This window comes from Chrysoperla carnea, chromosome 3, assembly GCF_905475395.1.
Source record: "Chrysoperla carnea chromosome 3, inChrCarn1.1, whole genome shotgun sequence".
Classification (NCBI taxonomy): Eukaryota; Metazoa; Arthropoda; class Insecta; order Neuroptera; family Chrysopidae; genus Chrysoperla; species Chrysoperla carnea.
Window position 1 is genome coordinate 63,807,495 of NC_058339.1, and position 26,602 is coordinate 63,834,096.

The 26,602-nt window shown below is 26.8% G+C and overlaps 1 protein-coding gene across 1 annotated transcript in view; it reads right to left on the reverse strand.

The window, feature by feature from the left end:
* Positions 1-2,084: 2,084 nt before the first annotated feature.
* LOC123294851 (death-associated protein kinase related) overlaps positions 2,085-26,602 on the reverse strand; it is a 324,675-nt gene continuing 300,157 nt past the window's right edge. Inside the window, exons 2-5 of the mRNA XM_044876026.1 lie at positions 4,784-4,996; positions 4,246-4,517; positions 3,600-3,828; positions 2,085-3,322 (exon numbers count right to left, since the gene is read on the reverse strand). Of these exons, the coding sequence (XP_044731961.1) occupies positions 2,980-3,322; positions 3,600-3,828; positions 4,246-4,517; positions 4,784-4,996 (1,057 nt within the window). The 3' untranslated portion in view covers positions 2,085-2,979. The remainder of the gene's footprint in view (positions 3,323-3,599; positions 3,829-4,245; positions 4,518-4,783; positions 4,997-26,602) is intronic.

Sequence of the window (26,602 nt, forward strand, 5' to 3'; positions counted from 1 at the left end):
TGGCAACATATTGAGTCTTTAGAGTAAATTGGAGTAGTGCATATTGAAGTTCACTTCTTTGCTCTTAAAATAAACAAGAATAATAAAGTTACATTCCTGCAAATATTGTACATTTTTATTGAACAAATAGTGTTACCCTTTGATTTTTGCGGAGTGTATATTAATTACATATATGGACGAGACTGTATAATTTAATGGATTAACGCATATAACTTTTTTTATTTAAACAAATATCAAGAAGCGAATCTTCTTTTTATTTGTTGAAACGCCTCCTCGGCTAACGATAGCGACAATAATCTGTATAAACCAGTTATTGAATGATTAATTATGGCAAGATACTGATATACTCATTTTCTGATGTGCTTTGGAGTAAAATTAATGTTTTCTAATATTAAAAAACGAATAAAAAGCGGAAGTTTATGAACGATATTTTTAATAACTATCGCATTTGGAGAGCACCATAATTTAGAGGAGAAAATTCTAAGAAAAACGATTCTTTGCAGTTTTCAAATTCGATGTAAAATTAACGAAAAAGGCTTCATTAATGGCCTATTATTTTGTCAATTTCTCAACCTATTCGAATTTTTTTCTAAATTGAATATTAACGACGTTCAACGGTTTAAAGAAAAAACTTTAAAATTTTTGACAAACAATTAAATTGTGTATTTTAGAACACTGAAAGTAAATAAATATTAAAACTCGGAAAAAATGGTAAAAACAAAACTTTAAATAAATTTTATTCTTTATCTCGTTGATATCGAATTAGAATTTTATCCTTTCTCTGACTGTTCTGCAGATGCAATATTTAAGTAACACTCTGTTTATCAACAAGAAAATAAGTTACTGTTTTAACTTTCAGATTTTAACTTCAACTAATACATTTAGAGGTAAAAACTTTTGGAATAAATATATTTGTTTCCGAAAAGAGATAAATTTATTTATTGAAAAATGTTAGCTTTACGATAATCATTTTGTATAAAAAATCTAAAAGCTTTTCAGAACATTTCCCTTAAAATGACTATAATAACTTTAAAATATATTTTTTTTCTTGATTATTTAAACTTTTCTTTTGATTTCATTTCTTCAACATTAGAATACTCTAACAAAAATAGGTATCTCAGAAAATGTAATATTCCAATATCCGATTATGCCATATAAACTTTTTTCCTCAATTTATGACTTTAGAACAAAAATTAATTGGTATCATGAAAAAAACTCACAGAATTGACAAAAACACTTCAAAAAATTATGGTGGATGGTAAGTATTTATACTTATTTTTTAAACAAATGTATTAATCTGAATTGAAAAAAAAAACTAATTATTGTTTAAAAATGAAATGTTATTTAAAAATAGTCATCATTTTTTACGAACAAAATTTAAATTTGAATAAACATTGAATACAGGAAATCATTGAAGTCAGGTGTGCAATATGGAATATCCGTTATGAATTCGATAGTTCACGTATTTCTCTTTTACCTATATAAAGCTCTTATACAAAGCCCACCACAAAAAAAGTTGTGTACAAAATTTATCGTTTTTAACAAAAATTAGAAGTCATAAGCTATCGGATTCAATTATTAAATTTCGATATTAAGATATAATAAAATTTACTATTTCAAACATGACAAAATAACTTTTTTTGCCAAGGTCACTGTATCTTAAGTTCTATCAAACCAACGTAGGATAGATAGATTTCAAAGTTCGAGTATTAATTTGTAAATTAAAAATATTCTTCCTTCCTAATAACGATTCTATTCTTGATCCTGAATGCCGATTTTAATAGAACTATTACATTAATTTATAATGTAGCTGAAGAATTTTTTAAATCAGACATCCAACAAAGATGTTTGATTATAAAATAAAATGTATAAACCTGTAAAATGTACGAATTGAATTACCGTTAAGGTTAAATAACGTTGGATAAAGTAAAATATTTTCGTAGATAACTAATTTTAAATTAACAAATTTGCCTGAGTTATTAAAATAAATAATAAATATTGGTCCAAGTGTCGATCGTATCACAATCTTCCTGATAATTTGACCATAAAAATTCATTTCTATTGGAAATAATGAATCCCAGAATGAGTAAAAACAAACCCTCTTTCTTTATAAATAGTAGAAATTTAAGATATTGTAACGCAAATACGATTAAAATACGGGCGACTTAAAAGCTTTATGGATGAAATAAATATCTTTTGCCAATTTTTTTAAAATAAATGTTTAAAAGAGAAAATATATAAACAAAAATTATGTATCGGAATTGGCCCTTTTTCAATATTCTATTTCAGTTATAAAATTTGTATACTGATTAAATAAAATTTGTTATCAAGAAGGGATTAATACGATCGACTTCTCCTATTTTTATATCATTCTTAAGGCTGTGTTCATATTTAAAACATATTTTACATGTTCAAAATGAAATATGAACGAGTAAAAATTGTGGAAAGAAGTACGTTTTGATATAATTTTTCAAAATTTTAAAGCTATAAGTAACAACCCCAATGAATAATTGTTACACTGGAAAACGAGGGGAATCAAATACGAATTAAAACTATTTTCATATACTTATATTTCAATGAACACAGAGTACATATTATATTTTTTGTGCGTACTTCTCATATAATTATTTTTATTTTAGCATATCGGCCAGCGACAACAAACGATTGTACTATTTTTATCCTCTTTGTTTAAGTTAAAAGCACCAATTTTTGTAGAGCTGACTAGCTAACTAAATTTTTCGAAGTGATATATTTGATTTTACTACGAAATTCGTAATATTGATCACAATTTTTTTTTTTAAGAGATGAAAATGTTGTTAGGCACTTGGTACACACAGAGAAGAATAATTGAATCATCCTTGTTTTTTTTGTAATGAATAAATTGATGAATCTTCAATTGATTCGAACGTTTCACACACAACAAACACAGTCTTAAATAATAATTAATTACGAAATGGAACACATCCAACGTTCCATATGCTAACATAATATTCCTCGATCCACAGTGATTACTGATTTTGTTACGTTATGAGTACTGTGACAACATGTTGCACCGCATTGTGCACAAGATAAACATGTGGCGGACTTTCGTTGTGATACTGGTGTTAATGGTTGTACTTTGTCTTCGGCATAACTATATCCATTTACTGTCGTCGTATGGTTTGATTTAATATTTTCGACAGTGTTATTTGTTATTGTGTCACAAGTATCTTCTTCAGCTTCTATTTGTAAATTGATTTCATAAGATAATGGGATTGTGGAAATAGGTAGTTTACTATTTAACCATGGATGTTCTAAACATTCTGATGCTGTCGGTCGTCTCCTAAAAAAAAAGGATTACAGGTTAAATATTTTATTTATAATACTACGTCGAGTTTAGCGTTGAATTGGAACTGGAGAAATTTTAAAAGTAGATGGAAGTATTTTACCAGAATGGTTTACATTTAATTTAGCAGAATATTTTAATAAATAATATAACCAAAAATGTCAAATGTTCAGCTCTTAATGGGTGCAATCTATCGTAAAATTGAAATCGTAAAATGTCGTATTGTGGAAAAAATAAACCATATTTATGAATTAAAAAAATGAGCAATACATACCTTGGATCTAAGACTAATGTGTGTCTAATAAAATCTCGTGCAGAAGTTGATACATCTGAGAATAATTCTGGAGGAAAAGTTAATTCACACTGTGATATATTCAAATAGGTCTCTTGCTTTGTATCAGCTCCAAATGGTGAATAACCGGTTAATAGTACGTATGCTAATACACCAACTGACCATATATCTGTTGCTAAGCTAATGGGTTCATAGCTTAAAATTTCTGGAGCTAAAATAAATAAAACAAATTTTGTTAATAAAATTCAATTTTTCCATGAATTTTCATACTTTAATTACTGGACCGTGATGGTAGCGTGCAATTAATGACCAGCAAGGCAAAACGCAATCGCGATCAATTGTTGTTTTAAATCGAAAGAATGGGAGTGTCAGATATTGACTGCAAAATAGTTTTACTCATCTACTAGATGGGCATATTTAACGAAATCCAGTAATTTAAGTCTTAATATTCAAAATCAATGGGGTAATCGGGAAAAATTGATTCGGAAAAAATAGATGTTGTAATAACGAGTTGGTTGGGTTGAGTTTATCGACTATGAAAGATTCGGTTGGGTTCTGAAGTTTTTAGCCCTTACGTTCGAATGGGAAAGTATTACAGAATTTTTTTTCGGTCAATGAAAATACTTACCAACATAGTCAGGTGTTCCTAAAATTTCTCGCACTTCCACACCCGGTTTTATAACACGGGATATACCAAAATCACATAATTTTACTTCGGCATCTTGTGATGGATAGTTTGATGTAAGAAGTAAATTTTGTGGTTTCAAATCCAGATGTGCTATATTTCTTTTATGTAAGTCTGCAAGTCCTTCTAATATTTGTTGCATTGTTCGCCGTGCAGTCACTTCGGGAAGGCATTCTTCTGTATCTAAAACTCCTTGTAATTCACCACCAGCAGCTCTAAAAATTAAATACAAGAAATTTTGTTAAAAATTTATTTATAAATATGATTTGTATGTATGTTTAGTTTTATTTGGAAGGCGATAAATAATTGTAAAAGTTAAATCCTTAAAAAGTAAAATTTCAAAATTTGTATTATTTTTATTATGATTTAAATATTATAATTTAAGACCAGAATTGGGTCTAAATCAATGTTGGAAAAATGAAAATTCGTTTGTAGTGGTACGGAATTCTGAATTATAATAAAATAAATGTTTTATACTTACAGTTCTAGAATAAGTGCCACTTCTGTACGTGTATCAAATACTTCATGAAGTTTAACAACACGGGGACTTCTAGAGCATTGCAACAAAACAGCTACTTCGTGACCTATTTCACGACTTGTGTCCTGAGCACGGCGTCTCTTTCTTATGAACTTTGCAGCATATTCAATACCAGTTGCAAGATGACGTACTTTGCGGACTGCAGCAAATTTACCTCTGTAAAAACAATAAATATTATATTAATGTTTTTTAATAATTGTTTTTGAAATCAATTTTATACAATTAGCAATAACAATAGTCAAAAAAAATATTTATTTAGTTTTAAAGAAAGTTTTTCATTATGCAATTAAAAATATTGTACATGAGTTTTCACAATGTGATTGATATACATCTATGATACTTCAATTATTTTAAAATAATATAAAAATACATTCACGTTTCCTTTTACTTTTCTGTTTGTGTCACGAATCTTTTATTCCTTATTACATGATTTTATATAAATTCTTGATTAGACTTTTTAAAATTTAATGTAAAATTCAATATTGTTTAATTTTTTTATGTTCTTAACTATTGTAAATTGTTAAAAATCAAATAAAAATGTTTATGATTTAATATCGAAGAAATTCGATTTGCGATAGATTAAAATTTTTATTTTTGTCTCCAAACATCCTCATAATTTGACCATACATTTTTATATTCATATTATGAATTCCAAATTTCATCAAATTTTCTAAAACCCAGATTGTTTTAACTTTTTTTATGGTAATACTTATCCCCAAAATTGATCGAAACAGGTGTTGGAACTCGTTAATAAAAAAAAAAAACAGTCTATACCAAAGAGTGAGCCTCAGAACGATAAACCTGAAACTTCTAAAAAGCAATCTAATTACAAGATTATTACAATCTTTGATCTATAATAACCTATAGGAGTCAAAACCTGACACTCACGTAGATCAATAGATAAGAAGGTAGAGAAATCTCCATCGATTCCGTTGGTTTAGATTGATGTGATTTTTCAGAAAATATGAAAGATTAGAAAAAGTTTATATATACACATCGATCGTAAATTTGGTACTCGATAACTTTGGACTAATCTATTTTTTTCTAAAATGCAAAGTTTTAGAGTAAATTGCAAAAAATTGTGGAAAATCGTTTAATTATCCGAAATCACCCTTTTTTTGCCTCTATGAAAATATTTATTCTATAAGTAAAAAAGTTAAAAATTGGCATAGGTGGATGGCATTGTTGCGTCCGAAATTTCATCTAATTTGATGGGAGTATATCCTTAGAATTTTCGATGTGTTAGAAGCCTCATTAAGTAGCTTTGTTAGAACCATAAAAGCCCATAGATTTTTTTTTCTGCATATTTTGTATTTTTTTCGATTCTAAAGAAGATCTGGATTCGAAGACTAGACATATATAATATAGCTATTCTTTAGAATGGTAAAAAATTTCAATAATTAATATAGAAATTTTCATGTTTCTTTAACTCTGTGATCGTGCCAGAGCAATCTTAAATTATTTTCTGAATTTGATATCTATTTATTTCTCTTAGTAATTAAAATTCGAATAATAGAATTTCGATCGAATGTAAAGAATTGTTTTTTAATATTTTATATTAACTTTTTGTTACATGAGAAAGTCTATACGTAAATATATTAACAAACAAACAATTTCAATAAATTTTTCATCAATTAAATACATATATAATATAATATCTATCTCTAACGAATGTGTTTATCTTAAAAATGTTTGTTTATAAAAGAAAGTTAAAAAGAACGTGAAGTGGAAAGTTATATTAATAATCATATTTTCAATTATTGTATATATTTATAGTAAGTGTGTATTTGTTGAGTTGATTGTTATGAAATAATATGCACCAAGTTTATGGTTAACAATTTATTAACTGACCTTTGATTGGAATAATAGCTATTCTCAATTATTATATTTTTCTATTATACAAAAATTCGTGAGCATCAGGCTCCCATCATTAAGGTTATATTTTCCCATCATTGAATACTTGAGCATATTTAATATTCAAGGAATAAGAAAGGCAATTGGGAAATTGATAATTGATACTACAAATGAACTTCTTGTATGAATGCACTTCTTTAACATTAAGTCAATTGACATGCAAATTTTAAACCTTCCTACTCAATTTGATGGGGCTGTCGAGGTGCAGCCTCAAAAATCGCTAAAACATTATATTTCGATAAAAAAAGGGAATGGAGGTTGTGAGAAGCTGACATTTCCCAGATACAAATTTCGACTCTTTTGCTAAATTTGAAGAACCTGCTTAGAATGCAATTCGTTAAAAACTGCAAAAATTTTGTTACAAAAAGAGAGTGGAGGTACTGAGAAGTACCTCCAGGGGGTTTCACAAATTTTCAACCCTCGAACTCAATTGATGAGTATGGGGCTGTTGGAATGGGGTAGTTTAAAAAAAAATAGTAGGCGACGAAGTTTTCCTCCTGATTATTCTCTCTAAACTGCTGAACACAGAGCATAAGTCTATATTTTCGGGGAAATATGATTATAAATATTACAGCACTGTTAACGATAATGTTTATTTAATTATTAGTCGTGATTTTTACAATAAGCAATTTTATTTTAATAACGAGTTTTCTTATCGTTTAGCTATTTTTTTTTTAAATTAATTGTCTTGTCAGTTCAATACTTCAATCAATAAAATGAAACTTTAAAATAGAAGAATCAACGTAATTCATTATTAAAATATTCTATGTATAGGAATCTATTAGATTTAAAAGGTTTGACGCCACTAGGAGCATCATTTTGAACTATAAATTAAAGATTTCTATGAAAATGGTGAACGAGATACAATTTATGGCCACCTGTTCTGTTAAAAAAATTGAAATCTGTACATATACTTTCAATTTGTTTTAACTGTTATACAGTCTTAATTCATTAAGTGTATCAGAACAGTTGGCCATAAATTGTATCTTTTACCAGTGTAAAACATTCCCTACCCTTATTTCGAGTGTTTTGAAACGGGAATACGTGAGGCCAAGGGAGGTGGATGCTATAAACCCAACAAAGCGGGTGGATATCAAGCTAGTAATGAATAAATTGTAATGATAAATATTGGGGATTAGATATGAAATGACCAAATCTCTTATAGAAAAAAAAGCTGAGGCTTAGGAACCTTACTGCAAGCATTTTCTTGTAATTATCACGAAGGTTTATTATTTAAGTTCGATTTCATGTGAAAACTATGGAAATAAGGTACTAACTCTCCAGATTTGATTGGGAGATTCCCGAAATTGTGTAGTCTTCTCCCCGACTCCCGATATCAACATAAATTCTCCAGAGTAGTGAAAAAAATATTTTTGGATTATTTTTTTCATAATCAGGTAAATTTGACAATTCTGAGCAGTTCTTATTTTAAATTACTTGGGGCATATTTATTTAAATATTTAATTATGGGAAAACTGGGTACACATCAAAAATAACGAACAATATTATAATTCGGTGGTATAATTAGATTAATTTCACTATTTCCCGACTTTTTGGTTTATTTTATCTTTCGATTTTGCGAAACTTGAGGTATTTGGTTATTTGAAAGTAAATTGTATACGAATGAAATCGCAGATATATCTTATGAGTTAATCGTCAAATAATTTAAAGGGAACTAATTGTCTAAATTTGATTTTAACTGTTATTTGTTGATGGTACATAAGAAATTCAATTAGTGTTCAATAACCTTTTTATATTAAAAATTTTTGATGAAAAAATAATAAATAATTTATTATTCATATTTTATTGACATTGTTGATAAAATGTAGATAATTAAATACCCATTCATGACGAATTTGTTAATATGATTTAACGAATCATATGTAATACCTAGACACACATGCACACACAACGGGTACTTGTTTTCATATAAACATTGAGATGAAAAGAATTAAAAAATTGTTTTTTTTTTATATACATTTATTTTAAATGAATATGAAACAAACGGTTTTTGATTCGGGAAAAAAAAATCAGGTAACGGCTCACATAACATCACATGAAGACTGGTGTATTGTCTAGATTTTGTGTACAGGAATTTTATCAATTTTTTTTTTAAATATCTACTGATATTACTGAGTCAATCAAATTTTTTAATTTGTTTATCAATTGTGTATATAAATTTTTAAGAATTTAATTTTTTGACAGGTTCTACTGACATTTTGTTGTATTTTTTCTTCCGTAAGTTAGTGAAAAAGGTCAATCAACTATTTGGAAGAATTAAAATATATTATTTTGATTAATAACTAAAGTCGATGACCGACCTTGTTGTCACTGAGTGACTGAGAATCACATTTGACATGACAATTGAAAAGCCCTTTAATTTTTGTTTGCAGAAAAACAGTCAGACATATTATGTAAATTTCTATTGAAATTAGAGAAATAATTAATCGTTCTTTTTATGAAATTGAATATTAGAAATTATTTCTTATTGACAAGTAAATAAACGACCCTATCAAATTATAAAAAAAAATTAAGGTAGTACGGGCGCCAAAGCAAGTTTAGACTTGTGGCTGAAATTATTTGAACTTTATTTTCAACTTTGATGATGAATTTTGATATAACTTCATGAATGTAGACGAAAAATAAGAATAAAATTTTGCGATATCTGCCTTGGTTTTCGAAATATTGAAAGCTAAATAATTAAACAAAATTTTCGATATTTTGAAAATTACTTTAGATATCGAAAAATTTTATTCTTACTTTTCATCTGATATTGTCAAGTTATAACATAATTCACCATCAAAATTGGAAAATATATTTTTTTAAATTTGTATCTCATCCTTAATTAATTGGTCATTTATTTATTTAAATAATCGGGCAACCCTCCGAAAACTTTTAGAATGGATTTAAACTTAGCCCAACTTCATATTTAGAAAAAAATCAAGCTTCTTATTTAAAATTGCCTTGGTGCTTGTACATCCTTAAGTGAATTATTATATTCAAAACGTACTTTACTATACATCTCTATATATTACAAATGCGAAAGTAAGCATGTTTGTTTGTTTGTTTGTTACGCTTTCACGCTAAAACTAGCGAATGATTTTTAATGAAACTGTTCAGCAATGTAGCTGATATATCACAATAACACATGAGATATAATTTATAAAGATATATTAATAAAAAAATAAAAAAAAATTTAAAAATTAATTTAATTTGACATTACCATAAATTACTGATTTCTGTAAAAATAGTCAATATAAAATATTTCAAGGCCATCTTCTCTGATATACTCAATGAATAATTACTATTATACATTTAAAAAAATAGAAAACCATACATATATTTTACCTCTGTAAAACAATTCTTACCATTATTTCGAGTGTTATAGAAAGAGGATAAGCGAGAGCAATCTTTATCAATCTTTACTTTTATGCCCAGCGAGCGAGTGAGTATCTATAGTTTACTATAAATCGTAAATAAATATTTTTGTTTGTCTCAAAACTTAACAATAACGAAGTTTCTGGCTAGTTAAATAAAAATTTCGAAAGAAAGATAAAAAAACAGCAGTGGTTTCGTTTGTATAAAGTCTTTAACAATATTTGTTAAAAGAAAATAAATTTCACTATCATTTAACTGTGTAATGCAGAAAAGTTGGATAATTTCAAATAGAATTAAATCAATATTATTTAAAGATAACTATCATATTCGCATAGCTATAGACAATATAATTAATATAATTAAAATGCGTCGTGCAGTCAGAAAACTAAACTATCAGAATAAATTTCACTTTCTCATAGAATATATTTAAACATGATATAAATTATTAAAATTAGTGTAATGATCAATAAATGTTTTTTTGAAACAATACAAAATAACCAATTAAATATTAACATTCATTGTAAGTTAGTTTTGTATGAAAAATTTATATTTTTGTTTTGTTTAATTGTACTTTATTAGATAATTTATTTATTCATCGTGCAATACTGAAAATAACAATAAATAAATAAATTAATGTATAACATAATAAGTAATTTTGTTTTAAAACGACATTACTTATTAACATGAGAATAATTTCACTAGTATTAGTGTAGTATTTATTATTAAAATCTAATAATAATACATTTGTCTTTACTTGTATTGGGGTTTCTTGCGAGGACAATACTTTTATCGATTTCGCCCAAGTTTCGTTTCGTTTTCGAAACATTATCAGTACCGAAATTTAAAAAAAAAATCGAGTCTAGGTCGAAACTATATCGTTCGAGTCAAGAAATTATCGAATGAAAATAAATGGGACACGACGAAAAAAAAAAAGAAAAACTCTTTTTTCCTCTTAAAGAAAAAGTGAGTGTGTTAAAATGTTAAAATTAGGGCTTCAAGAGAGACTAATGCTTTTATCTGCTACGCTTCGATTTCTTAAACCAGCAAAAAAGAAACTGAAGCTATTTAGAGACCACGACCAACTAAGACTCAACAAAAGTTTTACTCCAAACAAGGAGTCAGAAATTTCATTCGGGAAGGGGAGGGGGTGTGGCTGAAGTGATTGTTAATTGAAATTCATTCAGAAAGTTTCAAAAGTAAAATTTTCAACATGTATTCTTTGGGCAGGATTGTTTAAAGTTTCTAGGATTTTTTCCGTTAGTGTTTTCCCCAAAACTACACAAGACAAGAGTGAAATTTCTGTATATTTCGTCTCGTTTTTCTTTTCTTCTCGTGAGTGGTCGCACACTTGTTGTCAGAAATCTAAGACTTCCAAAAACTTCATTGAAAAAATCCAATTATGTTAAACCCTATTATTTGGGCGGTCTATCATAGTCTAATCTCTCTCAATTTTTTTAAATTTATTTTTCCATATTTGATGTAGCTATATCAATATTAATTCAACCATAGTTTATAGGAAAATCGTGAGCTGCTTAAACCTTATTATTTTTAAAACCTGGAGTCCTCCATTTTAAAAAACCCTAAACTGCCAGCCGCCACGCTTTCTTTGCTTTTCATACTACGCAAAATGGGCAGAAATTTAAATCTTGCGTTAATGATCACTCTTTATTATTAATTTTAACTTGGAATGCGGAATTTAATGTCCAAACAAGATTTTTGATAACCAAAGATTCATGAACAACGTAAGTTAGGTTGGTTAACTTATAATAAACAAACTGATGAATATATTACCTACATATTTATAAACGTCCTTAACAAACATCCAACCGATGCACGATGGATGCAATGGATGCAAACCTTTTTATATTAAATAAAAATTATAATAATAATAATAACTTTCTCTCTAACACATCAACTAATTATGTATAATTAGATACTATTATTGCTGTCATTCAAAAATGACTATTTTATTCAAATCAGTTATTTAATTTTAATATAACTTGAAAAATATCTCCATCAGACAAAACACATTTCTCGTTGAATGAACAAGTGGAATTAAATATTCCAAAAATAATAGAAAATTTCCATTGCTTTGATAATTTTGAAAAATTCCAGGGAATTTATAAATCGAGCAAAAATAATGAAATGGTAGAATACAGTATGCCCGAAATAGGGATAGTTCTAAAATTCGGAATGTTAGCAAGTGGTAAGAAATAACTTTTGTTCAGTAAACTTTTCCGTAAACTTATTGAGTTCGGCTTAAATCGAATGCAAAACCAAACCAAATTTATTTCTAGTAATAAATTAGTCATGAATCTTTTAACTATTATAAATAAGTAACATAATTGTTTAATAAAACTTTTGTCGCATAAAAAAATATATTATATCCGGAAACATAAACAAATACGTACACAATAACATCCACTTTTAGTAATTTAAGAATGAAATATTTTTACTATTTTAGTAAAGAGTTGCGTATTGTCAACATAAATTTATAAACATTGTGGATTGCAACAAAATATCCGTATATAAATCAAAAACATACAAAATTAATACTTTTTTAATATTAATAAATTGTTTATAAATTAAAACACATTAAAAAAAAGTAAGTATAAAAGTAAAAAAACAAACATTAAAAATCTTTGAACAAATAAAATTTTTATATACTACAGGTCAGGCATGGGCAAATGTGACTCAGAGAAGTCCCTCGGACTCTTCACGTAAAATACGAGTAAGACAGTGACGACCTAACCAGCGACAACCTAAAATACGAGTAAGATAGAGAGAAAACATTTTTTTCTACCTATCTCATTACTTATTAAGAGAAACTGGGATAGGTAGAAGATTCGTATACCCGTCTCGCTTCTTCCTCTATGAGTAATGTGGACTTGGATAAAGAGACACACAATAGAGTTTATGACACACAATAAAGTTATAACAACTTAACTTCGACTTAAAATAACTCGCCCATGCCTACTATAGGAACATGTTGAGCTCTGAATTTATAAAGGGGACATAACAATATATATTTCTAAAAGTATGGATGAGATGGAATAAACAACTAGTCAGGAAGATATGAAAAATGTTGAGGATTTATATTAACAATTAAATATTTCGAAACAAATAAATATTCTATTATGAATTTTCTTTTATGGCAGAAATTTTTAATCTGTTTAATAAGAAACATAGAATATTTATTATAAAAAACGATCTAAATTTTAAAGCAGATTTAGGTCAACATATAATCAAGCCATCAAGGTTGTAAGTTATATTATACAATGGACTACCATAATTTAATATTTTTTGTTGATAATAATTTTATTAGAAAATAAAGAATTTATTAAATTATTATTTTGTAGGTAAATTAATTTGAAAATTATATTTTAATTTGTTAACAAAAGAGTTAAATAAAAATATTATTAAATTTTATTTTTTAATATACTTTATAGTGAAAGAGTGAGAGGTCTAATTTTGGGTACGTAGGTCTAGTATTTAAAGACTTGAATATCCTCTGAGCCAGTATTTATTGTTTCCATCCCTCCAGATTTGAATTAACCACTTCAGAATTTGTGTAGTTTCTCCCGACTTCCGATATCAATATAAATATGTTCCAGAGTTCAAAAAATAAATAAATATCTTTTTTATTTGTTTTATATTCTGAGAAGCTTATATTTTAAATTATTTGAAGAATATTAATTTAAACTTTTAATTATGGAAAAACTGTTTACACAAATCGGAAAAAATCCGACCTTCTGGTTTATTCCCGGATTTTGAGGTGGAGCCTTACTTGTATCTAAAAGGTTCCAGGTCATAATTTCGTAGGCAATTCTAGTTTAATTTTATTAGATAACATATTTTTATCAATTTTTAAAGATGCTTAGCTGGAAAAATAGTTCTTATCAACAAATTAGAATATTTATTTTTTTTGCATTGTAAAGAGTTTTTTTAGATTTTTGAGGCCTACTTTGTAAAAAAAGATCAGTGATTAATGTTTGATAAAACACAAAAATGGTGGTGAAATTGAAAAATTAAATTTTAGATTTTAAGCATCAAAATTAGCTTTTTTAACAAAATCCAGACTAATCACAGATTATTTTTTTTTTTTAAATTGTAAAACCTGAAAGTAGTCTTTTTACGAGGTACGCTATATTTATCACAATAATTACCTTTTTATGAAGAAATCTTCATAAAATCTACAGAAATAAAAAACTTTTTTTTTATAAAAATAACGGGGAGGTTCTGTTTTTGTAAAATAAATTAAAGCATTTTTTATTTCGCAATAAAAGTATATAATACATTTAAAACAATAACAGGGTATGTATATCAATGACTTGACTTTTCAACAGGTTTTCTGTTTCATGTGTGTGTATTAAATAGTTAAAATAGAAATAATAATAATAATAAAAATTAAATATTTATTTATTGTGTAATAATTAATTGTTTTAACTTACTAACTAACTGTTAACAATAATCATTGTATAACTTTTGTTATATTGTATATTAAAAGATTAAATTATCAAGGTAACAAACACATGGGTACTAACTAACATTTAAACATTTAAACATTTTTACGTTCATATAATTACTTACAAATTTTTAATTATAATTACCGACTAACTAATAAGATATATTCTTTAATTTATAAGAAAAAATGCTTTGTGTTCAAATTAATCGAATTTACTAAATTTATTCTAATTATAATGCTACCTTTTACTTTCATATTATACAAAATTTTATTATTATTAATTAAATAAATGTATCAAAATTTAAAATTTCAAGAGTAAAGGCTCATTCAACTTTAAAAACTTCCCCTTTGGTTTCTTAAAGTTTCGCAATATAATTATTTAGATTAATAATCATACAAAGATAATGCGAATTCTAGTTCAAAATGGTTTGTTTTGAAATAAAGTAGGAAATAATTATACAAAAAATATAACCATTTTTCTTCAATAAAATAAACTGAAAAAGGTAATGTCTAGAATTCTAATATTGTTTTATTATGAAAATTTTAGTATATGTTTATTGAAATACAAATTATAAAATCAAACAACGCAATTAGCTTAGTTTTTAAGTCAGGTAGCTAATAATTAAAATATTATTTACATAATATTAATTAACAAATGCAAATTAATATTATTATAAAGAAATTATTACCATCCATGGATGGTCGCAAAAAAAACACAGAAACATTGTAAACAATTTATATTTAAATTAGATGGAAATTTATCGAGGTTAATAGTATCAGTTTTTTTTAATATTAATTTTTACAATATCCAAACATGGTCATTAACACCCATTGGTTAAATTTTAAAGGTTAAGGTTTGAAATGGCTGAATATGTATTTTCGAATATTTGTTATAAACAATCGCCTACCGAGGTAAACGGTTCTGTTAAGTTATCGGGTTTTTTGTCATATTGATTCCCTTTTTAATATTGATTAATGCACTGTATGAAATGAATATATATTATGGTTTCGGATTTCCCGCTACGTTAATATCCATTTTCGGTGGTCGTATTTAGTTCAAATAATCGAAAATTGGGCTTGTAGAGTTTTATTTCAGGCGAATAAGGTAATTAAATGTGGCGATTGATTTAAGCAATTTGGAGAGGATTAAAGGGGGGAAACCTACTCTTCCGACGGTTTCAGGGATTTATGCACTTTTACAGCACCTCCAAATTGAGAGAAGAAGTGTGAAAATTTGCATGTAGTGTGGAATGACCTTTTGGAGGGTGTAGCTTATTCACCCCCTTATACCCTTTTATGCTGTGATGGTGATAGAGATCCAGGATTGAAAATTTGAATAGAGTTATTATTAGTCTCCTTCCTGTTTCTTTGTTTAGAATTTTATATTTTCAAGAACACGAAAAGAGTACAATTTTTCAATTTAATCAAAGGCATCTAATAATAACCATAAGCAGCTATTGAAGGTGAGATGTGAAGAAATGTGAATGAATTTCAGATTGAGAGAAATCCATCGACAAGTTTTGTACCGGCGATGATGACAATGAATCAGCAAGTTTTGCATGCATTTTCTATCATATTGAAACGAAACATAAGAAAAGTTTTAATCTATTAATCTCGCATAGTAGTTGCGTGTGTTTTGATTACACAAAACACATTAAAAACAAACATTTATTTCTCCCAAGATTATTATTTAATTTGATTCGAGTTTTTTTCTCGCCTTTCTATTGTTTACTTACATACATACAGAGATACATACGTACGTACGTAGAACGTATTTAAAAATCAATTTAACTAGATACTCTTTTGTATAGATATTTAACCTTACAATTGTATTAATTAACCCAATTCTCAAATGTGGAATTAGTATTTAAGTAAAAAAGTATGTTATTTTATTAAATACATACATTTTGTATTTATTATTTACACATATTTGGAAAGATTATTTTTATTTATTATTATTAAGATTAATGTTTTTCACATACAATTATTCTATGAACATGTCTAGTCAAACGATAGCATACACTGCTTGTGATATCGATATAACTGACAAACATATTGAGCGATAACCAATAATAATAACACAGACACTTGGTCCAAAAAAAGTTTAAGAAACAAAAAAAGACTTCGATTATCATGACAATTTTGCTATAGTACGCTACACCCACCCATATGTATATAACTGCATTGCAGAAAGTAATATGTTTATTTTTGCAAAACTTTCCTCCAACCGAGTGCCCCACGACACCTTATGTACTTCATTAACAACTTAGTATCAATAAAGAAATACCTTAAAATTTTGCTGTAATTGAGATGTTGAATATCAAAAGTGCTTATTATAATGGAGTCAATGAAACGAGATTAGTAGAAAATTTTATAGTGATCGAATGACGTATGCGTTTAAGACTCATTGTCCTTACGATTATAATATATTATAAATGTGAAAGTAACAATGTTTGTGTGTTTCCGCTTCCACGTAAAAACTATTAAACATATTTGAATGAAAGTGTACAATAACATAGCTCATAAATCAGATTAACACATGAGCTATAATTTACATCTATGAGTATAATTTCGAACTATAAATTAAAGATTTCTGTAAAATTGTGTACAATATACAATTCATGGCCATCTGTTCTGATGCACTCAAGGAATTAAGACTATATAACATTTAAAAAAAATTGAATTCTGTACATATATTTTACCTGTGTAAAATAAGCTCTAGCCTAATTTTGAGTGTTATGTGAGGGGGACGAGCGAGAGCAAGAGAGATGAAGACAATAACGCGATGGTCTTTACTTTTAAGCCAAGCGAAGCGGGCGGGTATCAAGCTAGTTATTAATAATTAGGGTAGATATATTAAATAGTAAAATTAGAACAAGAAACCTACAATCAATTTTTATTTTTGAGCTTTGAAGAGATCAAAATGAATTGTGTTCATCATAATTACATCATTCGCGTGAAAATAATAACGCTGTCGTGTGATTATACGAGGTGCTAAGCCTTTATTTAATATTTTACTCAAAAATATTATTTTATCAAAATATTACCTTTAAAAAATATGATATGACCTTAAGATTATATTATTATTATTATTATTATTATTTGTCAGAATATAATAAGATTAGAGTTGTGTTATTACATTAGATGGCATTTACATAAGTTGGTTTGGAATTTTAAATGTAAATATTTATTCTTTTAAAAAAGACTTATTTTTGGTCCATGATAACTAATTTGTTTTATTATCAAGCAGAAGATAATTATTTTTTGATTATGACTGTGTTTAACTTGTAAGAAAATGAATAAGTTTAATTTTTATGATAAAAAATTCATTATAACAAAAAATGAGAGATCTCAAAACAAAGATAATTATTTCAAACATAGTTTAATACTAGAAATACTTGTGATTTTGTTTGGGTTTAGAATTGACGCCAAAATATTTATGATATTGTAGTAGAAAAGTTAGTATATTGAAATAACGTTAAATATTTCGAAATATGTTTTTTTTTGCGTCTTCAGGCATGTATTATTAAAATAAAAAAACAAACTGATAATAATAAAACTATTTCGAGGGACAGTTAATAGGTATCGAATACCTATAACTAAATAGTATACAAAGAAATTAAAGAAAATTTCTCACATACAAGGATATAAAATTATTACCAATCAAATTTATGATTTATAATAACACCTTAGTACTTAAAATATCAAATTTTATTAATGTTTTCTTAATAAAAAAATTATTTTAAAATTCATAATCATACAAGTACACCTTTATTAGGTAGGTGGTGTTTGATTAATGGACTGTAAAAAGAATTAATGTAACTCAATACAATAAAAAATATATAAAAAAAAACGCTTCGATTAAATATCACTTTTTTATTATAAATATTTTAAACTTTACATTTTATTAATAGCTTTAAGGATGTACGAGCACCAAGGTAATTTTAGATAAAAAGCTTGATTTTTTTAAATATGAAGTTGCATTAAATCAATTCTGAACATATTAAGGAGGGGAGGGGGGGGGTTGAGCGATTATTTAAATAAATAAAAGACTTCAAAAGTAGGCATATTTAGCATTGGTTTTATGGTAAAACCGTAGATGTGGAAATGTCGGTGGAAATTTAAAAAAGTAAAAATCTAAATTATTGAAAACAAGCAAACCCGCTTTGCCACACTAATTAATTAAGGATGTATATAAGCACGGTAAGTAGCGTGGACAAAAATCTAAAAAAATATATTTTTTCAATTTATGTTTGTTAAAAGACGAAAAGTATAATAATAATGGTGTTTATCTGGCATATACGCCTATAACAGGGGCCACCCACATCATTATTTGTTAATCTTTATTTATTTAACTACATTCATATTTACATTTACAATTTTGATGTGGGTGTGAGTCGGTTACTTCGTCCTTATCCAAGCGACGACAATGTGATCAATTCTACCGCCCCAATTAATTATAAGTGTTCACACTGCCGCTGCCTGAATTTGAACCCACAACTTAAGATATCGAAAAATTTTAAATCGTCATCAAAGTTGAAAATAAAGTAAAATTTATTTCAATCCTAAATCTGAACTTGTCTTGGTGCTTGTACATCCTTAATAGCTTTAAAATGTTAAAAGTATTAAAAAAAAAAAATTCAGAACAAATGATCATGTAAAATATGGGAAAAGCTACATGAATGATGACTGTATAAGGATTGTAATATCATGATTCAGAGTGGTGTAGAATAGGTAATTATTATATTATATTTATTTATTTATGTATATTAATTATCATAATTTTAATTTGCATTTTAAAATGATACGTTTTATTTGTGTTAAAGGAATTATCAACACTCTTGACAAATTAATACCATCAAATTCAAGCTGAACTATCCGAGATGGACACTTGTAATTATACATTTTTTGTAAACATTAAAGAACGTATATTTACAATTTCTCAAAATCATGAGTAGCAGAGCCCCGTCACTAATGACAGAGAGGATAAGACATCTTTTCTTCCTCCCCTTCACTGTGACAGCTCCTGCACTAGTCATGATAAACTGTCAAATCGGCCTCCATCTAGATTGGCCTTTTTAAAATATCTTCTTTGAGAAGAAACTTACAGTTCGCAAAAGGAACTCCCAGATGTCTACTGATACTTGTGTCCGGCAGCATTGTGCCATTTCTAGCAAGGTCGTCGGCTTCACAATTTCCCAGAATGTCTCTGTGTACAGGTACATTCATTTGTTCCAACAGCTCGTTTAAGGGCGATCGACACTCCAGTGCTATCTCTGAACACCAACTTAATTCACACGCAAATTTCCACCGACTAAATTTGGAGTAGCTTTAGAGGTAAATGGGTTTTTGAGCCTTACTCCTACTGTATCCCTTGTAAACTAACTCCAACTTTTAGGGTGTTATCTACCCAAGAAACTGGCTTACATGTCGAATTTCAAACTTATTTGGCCCCAGAAAGGACACCGAGAATTCCCAGACGTAGCAGAAAAAAACGATATATAAAGGTAACCATAAATGAATAAATATTATGTAATATGTTTACGTTTTGGATAAAATGTTGTTTGTTCCACTTGGATCAATTTTGTGGTATGAAGTTGTACGTACTTACTCTGTTTTTTGTTCACCTTCAATTGACAACTTAATAATATTTATGACAATTTTATCTAAAATGCAATTAAGATAACATAAATATTGGTGGCAACTGTACAAGTATTTACAATTATATCAGCTACGGTTTGATACTTTTTAATCGCCAGGATTGACATTTTACTTAATATACGACCCACACTGCCTCGGTACGTAATAACTATTTAGAACAGTAAATTTATTTTATCGAAATTGTAATGTACTAAATATTTTTAATTTTCTTTGCAGTATTGTTTTTACTTCTATTTCATAGTTTTTGGAGAAACGGGAAATTTATTGCCATAAACTTTCCTCTTTGATCACTTCAATTTTATCGAATGAGGTGAAATTAGGATCAGTAGATACACCATTCAAAACTATTTACAAATAGGGGATCGGACTTAATTTTTTTACCACTTCAGATGAAGAAATTCTCACTTCACGAATAGAAAAGTGAAGTTGGTTTTTAAAAATCTTTACTAGGATGAAAGATGAAAGTTTAAAATTCCTAATTAAACAAAGAGGAAGATACCCACTAGTGACGTGGGTATCGTCATAGAGATTACATATAAAACTTTGTTTTGCTAAAAAGAGATGGGCAATCTTTGAATGCAATCTTTGAATTCAATCTTTGATTGCTTATAACTCCTTCGTTTTTTAATCGGTCATGGTATCAAGTCTAGTTTTACATTTTTATGGGTAATATGGCCAATTCGGCATCAGGATTATCCCCTATTTGCAATCTTCTTAAATATTTGCAATCTTTTTAAAATACTTAAATAATCATATGTTTTTTCTCGAGTCGATCGAATGATTTTTGGAGAAGTCCCTCTTTCCCAATACATTAAACTTATATTAAGCTGTAAACAAAATTTGCATCCAAAGGGGAGCTATATTTTGTAAAAAATTGTTTTTGCATTTTCGAATTTTATGAAATATTTTCCCTGATTTGATTACAATAACTTCTAATATATTATGTTTTTCAAAATGGTAATTAAAGTTTAAAACAATGTATTATTTTTATATTTCCTAGTTAATAAATCAAAATATTTTATTAATATTATCATACTAACATATATTAAAATAGCTTATTTGCATACGATAGTTAATAAATTAAAAAAAAAAAAAAACATTGCAAATAATAATATAACTTTATAATAATACATCTTAATTTATGTATTTGTTAAAAGACTTCATTAATAAACAATAAATAATATATAAAAAAAATAAATAGAAAATTGCATAGACAAGTTGCCCTTAACATAATTACAATCAATTAATATATTTATTAATATTAAATATAAAATATATGTTATTATGATGAATCCCTGCAGTTTCTGAGTACGTCTCTATTTACAAATGCGAAATATATAGAACAAATATAATTGTATTTTATTCAATATTATAGTGTTCGCCTAATAAAAATATAATACAAGATACGGTTATAAGGCTGACCTTCACCCATCTGATAATAACCAGATTTTTATGAAATTTTATTGATTTTTAAATATTATAGTTTTTCTATCGAAAAATGTTCATGGCTATTTTTAATTAAATTAATTTTAATCAATTTTTTTCATGAACGGTTTTTTTCAGGCTCTCATTATTTTCGTAATTAAATTATCTTTCCTCTGATTCCAATTTCCATTGGTATTTTTTTAAATCCTTTATCGGTCCGTTGCATTTTAATTATGTGGACTTTAATTCGTTAAACAATCGATTGAAAAATTTCCTTCCTTTGAGAAATAGTTCAAAATCAAAAAATACATGAATCTAAGCTCCTGAGTCGATGTGGAGCATTTTATCTCATAGGCTATATAAAATGGTCCACAAATTCATGGATTTTTTGACGCACCATATCCTAAACTATTTCTCAAAAGAAGTGCAATTTTTCAATCGATTGATTAGCGGTAACGATATATTTATATTATTACTCCTTGTAAATAAAATTAGTAAAATTGAAAAACATTTCTTTCCCTTACCAAATAAGTTCCCTAATGATCGAACACCTCCCAAAACGCCCGAAAAGGGGTAACATGGTTTGATTGATGGTAGTCGGGAAAAGAAGGGGAGTTATGTCTGCTAGCATTGCGTTAGATTTATGCGGTCGTTAGGGAACTAGTTTGGCTGATATTGAACTGATAATAATTTGTTCCTTTAAATTGAAATTATTTGACTTATATTTACTGTATATTAATAATAACAAGATGAACTCAATTTATCCTGACGTTTATTAATAAAATAAATAAATCCTATTGTATAAACCATCCACATATATTTTGCATTATTTAGATTGATTTTTAGCATAAAGTAGGTCATTAGAGAATTTGATGCTTAAATGGAGGTGCACTCAAGTATTTGAATTTAATATCTAAATTGCATGAATAATTAGACCAAGGTCGAGTATCTATACACAAAAAAGAACTAAAAAAAACATCATTGCAGAGCAGAAAAAAAAGCAATTAGATATAGTTATTTTTATATATTTCATTGATTTTAGTGTAAAATAATTTTTAAATTCCGTGCAAAAAAAAAAAAAAAAAAAAAAAACAATTTAACCTTTTTTAAATGATCTATTATTATTAGTCAATTTAAATTTTTTTATTAGTAATGATTTTGTGATCACAATCTAAAAATATATTCTTACTCATTGAAAAATTACAATATTGGGTTGAACAACTTCGATTCGAGAATTGAATTAATAAAAAAGAATCCATTCTATTGATTGATTCATTTGCTTTAAAATTCTTGTTAATAATAATTTTAATTTTAAAGCCAATTAAAATTGTTGAGCCTATTATGAATTGATTTGCATCTTATGAAATGATTTCTAAATTCTATTTTTCAATCCTACACTAATTGATCATAAAATTAATTAAATTTTAATTGTTGTTTGATGATTTTATAATTCGTGGCTGTTGCACTTTATGTGTCTGTCTGGACACTTTAAAGGATGAATTCATTAAAATAATTAATTACTAAATAAATTTTATTTTAATTATAACTAATTTAAATCGAGTTCGAAGAATTCGACATTTTAACGAGAGGGGAAGGGGTACCCAAATTTCATGCTTGGTTTATTTATTCTTTTTTACCCCCGAAACAAAAATAGGAATGTTTTAAGTTTGACCGCTATGTGTTGCTATGTGTCTGTCTGTCTGTGGCATCGTAGCGCTTAAACGGATGAACCGATATTGATTTTTTTTTATTGTTCGAAAGATAATTTAATGGAGAAGTGTTCTTAGCTGTGTTTCAATTGCGAGGTAAGAATTCCGTACCCGGAACAACAAAAAATAGGCCATAATCCTCAAAAGCGGTTCAATTTGGAGAAAGCTCTAAGGAAAAAGGTAATTTAAGGGAGAGTGCTCTATACATATCTTTCAAATGCGAGTTTAGAGTTCCGTACACGAAAAATTTGTCGGGGTTTTTAAATTTTGTAAATTTTACTTGTTATAAAAAATGTTAAAAGATATTTACGCAATAAGACCTTCAAATGTGTAAATATTGTGTCCCTGGCCACAGACATTAAATACGCGTTACTATCCTCTCTGCATGCGATTAGTTTGCAGAGAGGATAGTAACGAATAGTTACGAATAATGGTATAGTTTGTTTATAAAAACACAGTCATGTTTAAAATATTTGATTTAAAAATAAAAATAATTTTCCGACATATTTTAACAAAATATATTTATTAAATTTTTATATTTCTGCTTACGTAAAAACTATTCAACATTATTTGTATAAATTCCAATGGAACACGGCACAATATCAACAAATTTTTCATTATACATTATTTTTTTAAATTTTGGTAAAAATATTTGGTTTTTATTTTTTATTAAAGTAGTAATTTTTTGAAATCTTATCTGAGAAAATAAAACAAAATTCAAATGTGATTTAAAAAATAAAAAATAAATTTACTCTATATTTTGTGACACATTCTTAATAAAATAAAATAAACAAACAAGGAAATTAAATAAAAATAATATAATTTATATAAAATATTATTATCAAAAAATAAATAAAACTGAACACTGTCTGTACACATATAAATAATATTTTATTTAATTTGTATATTAATTTATTTAATATAATAATTATGAACAATAATTTCAAAAATGTGTGTGGTTTGTTTATATTATAAAATAGTAATAATAATATTAGCAAACATGTGTTTTTGTAATTGTAATTATAATAAAATTTCATATATTATTTATTGTACCTAATATTAATATATTTATGTAAATATTAAGATTATTATTAAAATTATTATCTTAGTACGGTATGAAATGACATAGACTCGATTTACTGTGCTTGTATTATATAGGTTTGATCAAGTAAATGTAACCACTTGTATGTGAAACTTATGGAAACTTAAGGAAACTAGTGGTAACCTCTTTTTTGATATCTATTTAAGTATATTTGATTATATGATCTTTAAGAAAACAAATTGTATTCTGATAGCATTTAAAATTTTCGAAAAACACTTAAAGTAATTTAAACTAGCTGCTATACGCAGTTATACCTCATATTCATTCTGTGGCGTATACGGGTTTATAATATTTATTTATTAGAGAAAAATAAAGAGATATTAGAAAAGTTTAAAAATTTCAAGAAATTCACAAGAAACTCGAACTTAATTTATGTAAGATTAAGTACTAAAATAACAGGGACCATCACGTAATAAATTTCAGTTGAAAAGTCATTTTTCTGACTTATTATTCTTCACATAGACATAAAATATAATGATTAATAATGGTCTAAGAGACGGAATAAGGTCTACACCCATCTGAAAACCAGATGAGACAAATTTTTTACGAAATTTTATTGATTTTTAAACTCTCCTACCATAGTTTTCTATCGAAAAGCATTCATGGCTATTTTTAATTAAATTAATTTTTAGCAATTTTTTCGATGAACACTTTTTGCAGGCAAGCCTATATCGTTATTTTCGTAATTAAATTATCTTTCTTCTGATACCAATTTTTATTGGTTATCAGATCAGTGTAGTTATCTAGGTTGACTTACCTGTTCATATGATATGAAGCAGATTTACACCGATCTGTTAACCAATTGAAATTGATATCAATAGATAGACAATTTCATTACGAAAATAATGCTAGGAGCTTGCCTAAAAAAATATTCATTTAATTAAAAATAGCCATGAACCTTTTTCGAAAGAAAAATTATGATAGGGAGTTTCTAAAGAACAATAAAATTTCATAAAAAATGTGTCTCATCTGGTTATCAGATGGGTTTAGATCGACCTAATACCGTCTCTTGTACTACAAATAAATAAATAAAAATTGTATTGTATCAGCTGTCAATTTTATTTAGATATTAATTCTTATTTTATTTAAAATTCTCTTTTCTCTATGGTAATGTATAAAAAAATTTATTATTTAATTCCTTCGATTAAATATTTGTATTGTTCTCGAAATGGCGATTCTGATGAAATATTGAATCTTGAATGCTTTAACTTATACTAAAATCGATTACCAAATTACTTAAAAATAATACCAGATTACTTAAATATTTAAAAAAATATCAAATAATAAATTTTGCGAATTCTGGCAGTTTTCGATATATCAGTTCCAACTAATACTAAACTAGACACATAATTACTCTATTAAGTGTGAGTGTATTGTATTTATTTTTGTATTCCAGAAAAAAAATCTTTTTAAATTATTCGATTTTAGAATTGTGTTGGTTGAATCAATGTATTTGGTTATTGTAATTGTATGTAGTGTAGTAAGAGGATGGATAAATATTTAGTCGCCTATTATTATTTATAAATTATTTTGCATAAAAATTTTAATATTTTCTCATAGAATTTATAATTAGTCTTTCGATTTATTTTATTATTGTCTTTGCTATGTTTTGTTTAGTACATATTAAATTTTTTTGATTAATGTAAATAAATTTTATAATTCATATTTTGTAAACGTATCAAATTCACACATAAAATATTTATTAGAAATTAAAAATTCAATTTATATATTAAAGCAATTAATAAAATAAATTCAAAATTCAATTTTGGAAAAATTACTAATGACGTCAAACAGTCCAAAAGGGCAGTTATAATCAGGCCTTAAATCTTATAAAAAACAACACTGGTTTATGGAATGCCAAGAACATCAAAAGAGTAGTCTATTTTTAGGTCTCGAAGCAAAAAAGAGGGTGTTATAAGTAAGTTCGCTATGCGTGTGTGTGTGTGTGTCTGTCTGTGGCATCGTAGCGCTTAAATAGATGAACCTATTTTAATTTTTTTTGTTTCGTTTGGAAAGTAATTTAATGGAGAGTGTGCTTAGCTATGTTTCAAGTGCAAATTTAAGGTTCCATATCCGAAACAACTAAATAATACGCGATGATCCTCAAA